This window comes from Pelmatolapia mariae, linkage group LG5, assembly GCF_036321145.2.
Source record: "Pelmatolapia mariae isolate MD_Pm_ZW linkage group LG5, Pm_UMD_F_2, whole genome shotgun sequence".
Lineage (NCBI taxonomy): Eukaryota > Metazoa > Chordata > Actinopteri > Cichliformes > Cichlidae > Pelmatolapia > Pelmatolapia mariae.
The window spans coordinates 26,124,229-26,134,501 of record NC_086231.1 but is presented as its reverse complement, the minus strand read 5'-3'; the positions used below and the strand labels follow the sequence as shown (position 1 = coordinate 26,134,501).

Below are 10,273 nucleotides of genomic sequence, written 5' to 3'. Positions count from 1 at the left end.
ATTAGGGGGGAAATTATTTTCATGACTGCATATGCACATTTAAAATATTTCTGCAAACCATTAATATTTTTTCCAAAACTGTTAAAGGAGGGCCTGAAACTGTCTGGTTTGTTGTTGTATTTTGGGGTAGTAATAATTTATTATGATCATTACAGATTTTTAAAAATTATTATTTTATTTATTGTATTTACCTAATTCGCAATGATCACAAAGTTTCTTTTGGCACTTCGAACAAAGGTTGACCTTGAGCTGTGTGAACCTTTACCCTTACAGAGTGACTGCAATATTCATTTCTGTTTTCACTTAAATATGGCTTAGAACTGCATTTACAAGGTGCCCGTGCAAAGCGTGCAAAAGCATTTCTTTATTAAGTGTTAGAAGCTACTGGCATTTTATTCACCGCTTAAATATACGCTGTAAAAATGTGTCAAGCAAATAGCTTGTTACAGTTTTTATTGTCACACCTAACACCATTCATCCAACTCACTTTTCTCCACTGCACTCAAACAATATGAGAGGCACTAATAATCCCAGAGCCCTTCAACACATCCAACAGAAAAGATTATTTAATGATTAAAAGCATTTTCTTACATGTGCTCACATATGCTATGTCACTTTCATGCACACCTAGACCTCTTTGGAAACCTAAACTTACTCTTGTTTTCTTAGACCCCACCCACACCCATCCACCCACACACACACACACACACACACACACACACACACACACACACACACACACACACACACACACACACACACACACACACACACACACACACGTATACACAACCCTGCCTATAAAGTCCAAAAAGAACACAAATAAAAGGCCAAGACCATAAATAAACACAAGAATTTGTAAGGTTGACTTTTGCAATTAGGACTGCAAGGGAAAATATATCTCAGAGAAACATTTTAATGAGCTTCAGCTAAGTAGCTGTGCTTTCTAAAAAAAAAAAAAAAGAGCAACCCAGTAATGCATCATCACTCAAAAGCTGGTGCAGAGAACATTCTTTAGGATGTGAGATATTTCTCCCGTGTCCAGTGATGGCTCAGTAAAAGAGCCTTGGGCGTCATAAAACCTGAAGGCAATTAAAAGCGGTGATTTTTCACCACCGTTTCTAAATTCTGTAGCAATTAATCTGCCCAATTTGATTAGGAAAGGCACAAATTAAACAATAAAGACCTGTCTAATGAGGGATTAATTATGGGTAGCAGGAGGGGAGTGAAACCGAGGCACCAGCCATGTGTCAGTGTCTCCTGCAGACAGCGCAGGGCCATAAGGAAGACAAAGAGGCTCCTCGTCCATGTGGTCCTGCACTGATAGGGCCCCCCTCATCACAGATCAGTAGATCCACAGCCCATGAAGCCCGTAAATGGCTGGGCCATAATTGAAAGTGCCAAAATCAATGTGTTGACAGGCCTTGATTAAATTAAATATGTCTCCCATAGGAGAGGGGTGGGCCTGTGGAAGGAGGTGGGTGCAAGCACTGCCGCTCGAATGAGCTCACTCACTGAGAAGCTGTGACTCCAGGGGCATCATGGAGTATGTGACAACCTTATTTAGAAAGCTAACATGGTTTGACATCATAAAACAGACAGAAAGGCAGAGGCAATGGTGGTGTCCTGGTGGAGATGTCTTTTTTTATAAACACCTTTTTAAAAAATCCTTTCAGAGCTCAATTTCCAAAACTCTTAATATCCTTGAACTGTAATTTAAAAAAAATCACACAATGTTTGCAGTTATGCTACAATAATTGAACAGAATGAGCCATCTTTAAGAACTTTAGGAGGGATTTACTGTGTATTGCTGGTCTCAGTTATTCAGTATTTTACTGTAAAAAAAGCAACTTGCAGTGTGATTTTAGTGGCTTTTTAAAGCTGTAGTTCCACGTCTCAACAACAACTTGAACATACTATATTAAACGGTCTTGTATAGTTTATTCAAATATTTCCAACCAATCAGACCCCACTCTTGTACTTTTCTAAGTGTCCGTCATCCTTTTGCTTGCTTGTGAACTTATAGTGTGTTCAGTGTGAACAAATCTGCCTAAAACTTCTGATTTGTCCATTCTTTTTCCTCCCTCGTGTCCATATTAGCTGAATTTGTAAAACATCCTCCTGCATTCCTGCAGCTCACATGGTCTTTTTGCTCCCCACTACAACACACGGATCTCTTGTGTCTTTTGTTCTTTAACTTGAGCCTGCCGGCCACAGGAGAAGTCAGAGAGGCAAAGGACATCACCTGTATATAAAAAAAGCCAAACTCCTCATCATTTCAGGCTTTGCCCAAATTTAAAGGATTAGGCAGCCAGAGTCAGTAAAGGGTCACTGACAGTGTGTTCCTCTGGGTGGAGGCAAGCGGAAGGCTGGGGTGGGTTAGATGTGATGGTGATGGGGAGCTCCGAGAGGCTCAACCCCCTCTGGATAAACTTGAGTTTCAGACTGTTGAGACTTGTGAGATTAGGATGGAGCCAAGTCTGCTACGCTGTGATCTGAAGGACAGGGCACACAGCGGCTCGCCATCTACAGCACAACTTCCCAGACAAACCCCCTGCTTCTGCCCCCCTCCTTTATTTGTTTAGGTTTGCTTTTCTTTGGCCAGCTCTATAAAGCGGCAGAGAACAACCCAAAATGATGGGCTTAAGGTTTTTGTGAGCATTGGTTTATGTACGTGGTGTCACTGGAAGGACAAGGCAGAGATTTTTGCAGCGATATTTTTAAAAAGGCCGAACCACACACACCACCGTATAAGTCCTATTATTGCATTTCAAAACCGATTTGTATCTCATGTCAGTTCCCACAGAATTAATTTTCAAAACAAATAACTATAACCACTTTTCTTCCTTATCTTGATGAAAATTGAAAATGATTGTGTTGTGGTATGTGTTGGAGGAGCAAATTAGTGATGATGTCCACAGAGGAAATAATAATAAGTGCCATTAAAAAAAAAACAGGAGTAAGTGAAATGAGTGATTAGATAATGATCACAGTGAGGCAATTTGTTTATTTAAAATAGTGTAAAAAGATTACTAAAGATCATGTGTGGTTACCAAAAATAAATTACAAAAACAATTACTATATTTATATTCTAGTAATATAAAAAGTGTAATAATAATAATAATAAGAAGAAGAATAATAATAAATCAGTTTGTTTTGAGCGTTGTGAATTAAGGGTGACAGTGTTTAAATACTCTACATCATTTACTTCATTATAAAGGGTTTTTTTTCTTCATTTCCGATTACAGGAATGATTTGTTGCTTAAACTACTGCTTGTTATGCGCTTATTAAGCATTTCATTTAAGACTCTATTCACTTTCTAATCAACAAGAGGCTCAGCGTTTGAAAAGCCCAAATGACGGACTTATCAAAACAAATCCCACGATTTGCCATTAGTTAATCAATCCATATAGATATCATATTACCCAAGCCAGTGATTTGCAAATGATTTTTAGTATGCTTCCTGTTTAATGGCGTGAAAGAAATAAAGGGGCGATAATTCAATTTCACACCAGTACCTCGGGTAATTGAGATGTCTTTGACTGAACGATGAAACGCTGTAAATTTAAAAAGCCGCAGTTTTATCTAAGTCTTACAGAGCGATGAACGCCATGGACGGTCACTGATAGCGCCGTGCTATCAGCGTGATTTTAAAGTCATGCGGAGGTCATGGTGTGAGAAACAGAGATGCTATCTGCCCCAAGGCGTATGTATCAGTAATTGTCAGGGAGAGAACACACACACACACACATATATATATATATATATATGTGTAATATATATATATATTACACGTATTATCTTATCTTATTATACTTATTATAAACGAATTATAGTTTATAATATTATAAAATAATAATAATAATAATAATAATAATAATAATAATAATAATAATAATAATAATAATAATGATACACATAGGCCCATGTTAGAGGAATGTATCCCTTAAACTTCAGTATTGATTTTTTTTAAAAGAACAATCAAAAGTACTTAAAAATAAAAGTCAAACTCACTAAACAGTTCCAGAAGTACTACATTTTGCCCACCGTGTCACACCGAGGCGGTGAAATTAAGCCGATATTGCTTTCTGATAATCATCAATCAAAAGTTATCGTATTTAAATGTTAGCCCTAAATTCTGATACTCCATCACTGAAAAAAGTGCCCAAAGTCTAGCACCGTTTATTGTTTTACAATCAAACTCTTTAGTAAGCGTGTTACTCTAAACGGTGTCCTTCCCTCGGTAGCTGTGGGGCCCGCAGGTCTTAAATAACCTCAGTGACAGCGCCGTCGCGGTGCTGGTTTTTAATTAGCGCATGAATATTTTAACGGATCGTGACGCGGTCACAGGTGCGTTTACTTAGTGCTGCTGCTGTGGTTTTAACACAAATAGGGCCGTTTGAGCCAAACACCCAAACTGTTTTACAATCCACTGATATGCCTGTATGAGAAAAACAAGTGCCGACCAAAGCGTGCCGTTTTTTTTCTACATCATACGATCATATGAGAGGGAGGGGTGCCGGAGAAATTTTGCGACTGTCATTTGCAGTAGGCTACTTGCAGTTTGGTAGCAGGGGTATCAGTGCTAAGCAGACAAGCTTGAATCATCATAAATCCTGATATTTCTTTTTAGAGAGTCTCCTTTAACAACGTGCTTCCTCCTCCTCCCCGGGGATGGAGGCGACAACCGGGACTGAAAACCCCACTCTCCCTTTTTTTTCCCTGAACCGCAAGAAGGTTTTTATCAACACCGCGGGGACGCATTCATCCTGCCTGTCAGCCGGGGAAAGGTGAGGGAGATGAATGGGGAATAGAGTTCAGTAAGCTGTGCATCTGATGGACTCGGAGAAACAGGCATGTGACAGAAACAAGAATTGTCTTTATTTCTTCTCCATAACCCGCACGCAGTCGTTGAAATCGCTGCCAAGCTGCAAACGCACCTATCGCCGTCAGCTCGGCACGGCTTCACATTTGGAATCAGATTTCTCCGTGCTCTCTTTTCCACGCTATTCCACGGGGCTAGCATGGCTGCTTTAAAGACGAGCCCTTTGTGATTCTCTGAGACACCAGTGCACGATGATTACAGGATATATAATCATCCTGTTTATTGTTTAATTTTTCACCCTGACTTACACTGTAAACACACACACACACACACACACACACACACACACACACACACACACTAAAATAACTAAAATACAATGACACGAAATGCATGACTATTCAACGTTCATGTTTTCCAAAATGCTGAATTTGCCTAATTTTACCAAATGCATGTTTTGATGGGGACCACACTCTTCTTACTTTTATTCAATTTTACTTTTTTAAAATCATGATCGAGACAGTCTTTGTTATGTTATTTATTTCCTGTTCAAAGTTATATAAGCTTAAATGTTTAAGCTTAAAACCTGTAAGCTTTAAGGTTTAATGAGACTATTATGTTAGAAGCCTTGGCTCGGATGGGTGAGCGAGGTTTGACAGAATTAAAAACCATCTTCAGAAAAAGGAGACTTGCGAACTTTGGATGAGTACACCTGCTAAAGCGACTGAACCACCAGTCTGCAGAGTGTCAATTGCATCTTAAGCTTAAATGGCCGTGAGACATTGTTACTTAGCGGCAGCAAAGTGCCCCGATCCGCCTGATTGCGCTAATTGCTTTGAAATGGGATACATTACGTATCATTACGGAGACCTTGGGCGGGACTGCCGGCTGTTCCTTTCATCTCTCTTAGGTGCATCACGAAGTCGCCATCCAATTAACTCAAAGCCACTTAATGTTGCTCAAACAGCTTTAGCAAATTCTTCACAGGTCAGGCGTTCTGATAATATTTAGCCGGACTTCATCGTCGCTGATGGAACCTGTTCGTTTCCAAAAATTCAAGATTTTAGCAGTTATACTCACGCGCGCGATGCCACGATCCCCAGATGAAGGTCGAGCAAACTTTTTTTTTTGCCTCGAAATGCCTTTTGACGTGGACTCTGTCTTTTATGTCTTTACAGTCTAAACGGACAGACCTTGCATGAAAAGGGTTAAGACAACTTTCAGAGCGGGCAACAATAGGCCTTTGTCGGGAGTCCTCTGCCTTCTCACTGGGAATCAGAGGTAGTTTATAAAGTTAAATAAAGGCCCGATGAGCCTTACAGTTTTTTGTAACTCAACGCGGCCCTCATTTGTTGCCTCGGGATTTAAATGAAACGCTATGGTAATCGTCTTCTCCACGGCATATCGGCCTTTCTTTCTTTTTCCTTTTTTTTTAAGGTCAGTTTGGGATGCTAATTGCCATCAACATTGTTTGCCAGCACCGCCGGCCCTCTGTTCACAAGGCAAATAAATCGGAAACAATGACACTGCAGCGTTCAGGCACCGCGGGGGTTAATTGTGACTTTATTAAAATCACTTTACGGTCGACATCACAAATACGCCAAATCATCGTTTTCTGAGATATGTGAGTTGTGCGAAGCGCGCAATTAGGCCTAATAGCTGATGGATATCAGAAGGTCGTTTTTATCGCGTGATTGTGGTCACTAAAGCAAAATAGCACACCCCCTGATCACAGACCTGTGTTATTAAAAACAGAACAAACATAATAGACATTACCGGGAAAAAAGCAGGTTGAGCCTCGATGCTGTTCACCTTAACTTTATTGTGCACCTATTTGTGTTTGCGCACACTCGTTTAACGACTCGCTGTGCGGGTTAAGTGTTTGACCCCCAAGCAGAGGGGACCTCAGTCGGATGTAAGAGACTCCGGTGTGACTTCAAAAGCTTCCAGAAACGATGCCACTCGCTTCAGGTTTGAGGTTTGAAGTGTTTCCAAACACACAACAGCTCCACGTGGAGACTCCTACCTGCACACACGCACAGACACGCACACACTGACTGACACACAGGATGTGCAGCTGAGGTGATGATAAATGGTGACGTGTGCGTTACGCGTATTTTTCCATGTTATATGCTCTAAACCCCAAAACAGCCACCAGGCTTTAAAAATGAAAGTGACAACCGGAAATGACTCGAGACATACCTGATGTTTAAGTAATCATTTGAATGATTTTATATTGTTTTTCAGGATCCATCATTTCTCTGAAACTATGATTCACACACAGCGTGGGCTCCTTGATATGTACTGACGGTAAGCCTCAGTGAACAGCAAATTATTAACTCATCGGCTTTGCTTTGTCGTTAACAGGTAGCTGGCAAATCGCTGATGAATGTTATTTGTACCGTTCATGCGAATGAAACATTTGCATTTTTAACCATGACTACAGCACAACATGGATTTCCCGGATTTCCCTCCCTGAGACTGTTTCAAGGTCTCAGCACCCCACACAGTCCCGCACCGAGTCATGACAACTCGTCTCCTCAGGGATCCGCAGTCTGACGCGTATCTTGGGAAACACTTGCACCATGGAATCCCTTTCAGCGAGGATACGCGCTCACAAGTAACCTTCCGTGGGCGCTGACCTTTTCTTCTGAGAAGCCTGCTATTACACGACTATAGCGCTCGTTTGAATGGATGGAAATAGCGTGCGATCGGCTGAGAGAAAACTAATTTTTCAGGCTGAATGGCTCAGTGTCCCCGGGCTATAGGGCGGATAGAAGGAGGAGGCGGTGCCGCGCTCTCGGTGCGGGTTCAACTTTTTCAATAGTCTCCCTAAAACGTGGGGCGCTTTGATCCGCGCCGCTGCTGGCGCCTAAAAACAACATAAGTTGTCTGCCCATTAGGAAGACTGACAAATCGTGACAGATTGTTTATGCCTGGCAGTTAGCAACGCAGGAGCCATCACGAGAACTGACTGCGCTCAAAACCAATCAATAAATAAATCAATTTAAAAAGGTAATCTCTTGCCTGTCTTTACTCCAAAGGTTTGTGAATTTCTGGGATTTCTTTTTGAATATTATATTTACAAACGCGTGCAATCCAGTGAGGCAGGGCTGTGCTCCCCCCCCCCCCCTTTTTTTTTTAATGCAGGGGGAATAGATAGCTTTAGTGGGTTTATAGCTACATCCAGGTAAATCAATGACAGTCCGGGATTAAAATCTCTCCTCCTGGCTCCCACTCAACATCAGTTTTCAGTTGTTTTTTTTTTTTTTACTTTAAGGGATGGAGTCAAAGAAGGGGAAAAAATCACACCGACAACCCCCCCCCCGCCAGCCCGATAATTACCCCTAAATGACTGCGAAGGCCTGTGTGTTTCAATCTGATTAGAGCCCCCGCAGCCATCAATAAACAGCGCACTCCAAGAGGGGTGCGTGGCGCAGAGGAAGAGGGAGGAAATTGTTGTGCAACAGTCAGGACTTACCTAAAGCACTGCGAGGCCAGAGTGGTAAATGGGTCGACCCAGTCAAAATGTTTGAGACTGTATAGTTGTGTTATCAAACATGGCAAACGAGTAGGGGCAATAATAGAAGGAACCCACACGCCTTTAAACCACCCTTGGCTTTTCATGGTTGGAGCTTTATTCACGAGAATGGTAGTGCTGGTGGAGGGATTGGGGGCGAGGGGGGTGGGGTGTGGGTTTGATGAAACCACACTCCATCAAGAGTTTTGTCGTGTTTATGTTTATCTGAAATTGGTTGTTACAAAAAAAGAAGAAGAAGAAAAAAAGAAACTATTGTTAACTTTCCCACTCGGATTTTCTTCAGCCCCCTTTCACTCCGGGTCCAGCCCACGTCTTCCCTGATTGGCTGCCTCTCTGTCCACGTCTGCCTTATTATAGGAGCTGCGCTCCAATTTGGCCACACAAACATGAGGATACCGTCACATTAGGGCAGCACCGCACCAACTCAATAGCATCTCTTCCCCACGACACTGCTTTGTAACGAGTCGTTTCAGCGGTGCCGGTCGGCCCTGTATGGCCCCATCGATATCCATGTCCGCTCTGGCTGCTGGTTTGAAGGCTGAAGATATTTCTCCCCGCTCGGTTCTCATCAGCAGAGGCGAAATGCAGACCAGCTTGAGTCCCACGGGGGAGACCGGGAAGCCAAAAGTCCCTATTCTGCCCTTCAGCGTAGAGGCGCTGATGGCTGACAGGAAACCCAGCAAAGAAGTGCAATCGCCGGATCCTGCTTCTGTAGCCGGGACGTCCCAAGTGCTGGGAAAGGGGGCGCGGATGGGATCTTTTGGTAGCCTGGATACACCAGTCTCGACTTTACCTATGAGCTCTACATTTTCAGTGGGCGAGATCATGAACATGCCCGAAGACGTGCTGATTAAACCCGAGAGCCCGGACAGTAAAGACAGGACTTCGTGGATACAGAGTCCACGCTTTTCTCCCACATCTCCAAGTAAGTTTAAGTTTCAGTTAAGTTACTAAATTAGAATTTAAAAATGTCTCTTAACGATATAAGCATATGTAATCGAGAATATCTAGGTTTTTTTTCTCTTGGTATTGTGTTTTACATGTCTGTAATACTTTCTGTTGGTCTTGTGTTTATCTGGCATTGCGCGTCGACACCAGAGTTTTGAATTAAATCGTTCTGTCTTCCCATAGGAAGGCTGAGTCCTCCTGCCTGTCCACTGCGAAAACACAAGACGAACAGAAAGCCCCGGACCCCCTTCACCACATCCCAGCTGCTCGCCCTAGAGAGGAAGTTCCGCCAGAAGCAGTACCTTTCTATCGCCGAGCGCGCAGAGTTCTCCAGTTCTCTCAACCTGACGGAGACCCAGGTTAAAATCTGGTTTCAGAACAGAAGAGCTAAGGCCAAACGCCTGCAAGAGGCAGAACTTGAAAAACTGAAAATGGCAGCAAAGCCTATGCTGCCTCCGGCTTTCGGGATTTCCTTTCCTCTCGGTACGCACGTCCCCGCGTCCTATGCAGGGTCGCATCCGTTCCAGAGGCACTCGCTGCCGGTTTCTCCGGTTGGACTGTACGCCGCTCACGTCGGATACAGTATGTATCACCTCGCTTGACAAGGACTGAGGACGAGGGCAGCGAGCAGCGGGACGCAAAAGGGGGGGTTAAGGATGTTTTGTGAGGGCCCCTATTGAGAGGGGACCCCTTTGGACCAGTGAGGTGACACTGCACCACATAAAGAAGCATCCTGGTGCCGAGGTCAGTGTCACACCTTGTCAGGTGAGGGCGAGGCTTCTTCACAGACCCCCCCACCCCCCCTTCTGAGGGTCTTGAAGTTGCACTTCTCTAGACCTCGCCAGTTATTTCCCACACTGCAAAAATAATCCAACTTTAATTCGTCATTTAATGTCAAGTGTGTTGTGCCGAAATAAATTTGAACGAAGGAGAACATAAACAATGTAAAATCTTATTT

General features: G+C 43.0%; 1 protein-coding gene across 1 annotated transcript; it reads left to right on the top strand.

Moving 5' to 3' along the window:
• Positions 1 to 8,764: 8,764 nt before the first annotated feature.
• LOC134627187 (homeobox protein XHOX-7.1-like) lies at positions 8,765 to 9,979 on the top strand. The gene is made up of 2 exons (XM_063473130.1): positions 8,765 to 9,292; positions 9,499 to 9,979. Exons 1-2 carry the CDS (start codon positions 8,860 to 8,862, stop codon positions 9,915 to 9,917), a joined length of 852 nt encoding a protein of 283 aa, XP_063329200.1. The 5' UTR covers positions 8,765 to 8,859; the 3' UTR covers positions 9,918 to 9,979.
• The last annotated feature ends 294 nt before the right edge of the window (positions 9,980 to 10,273 follow it).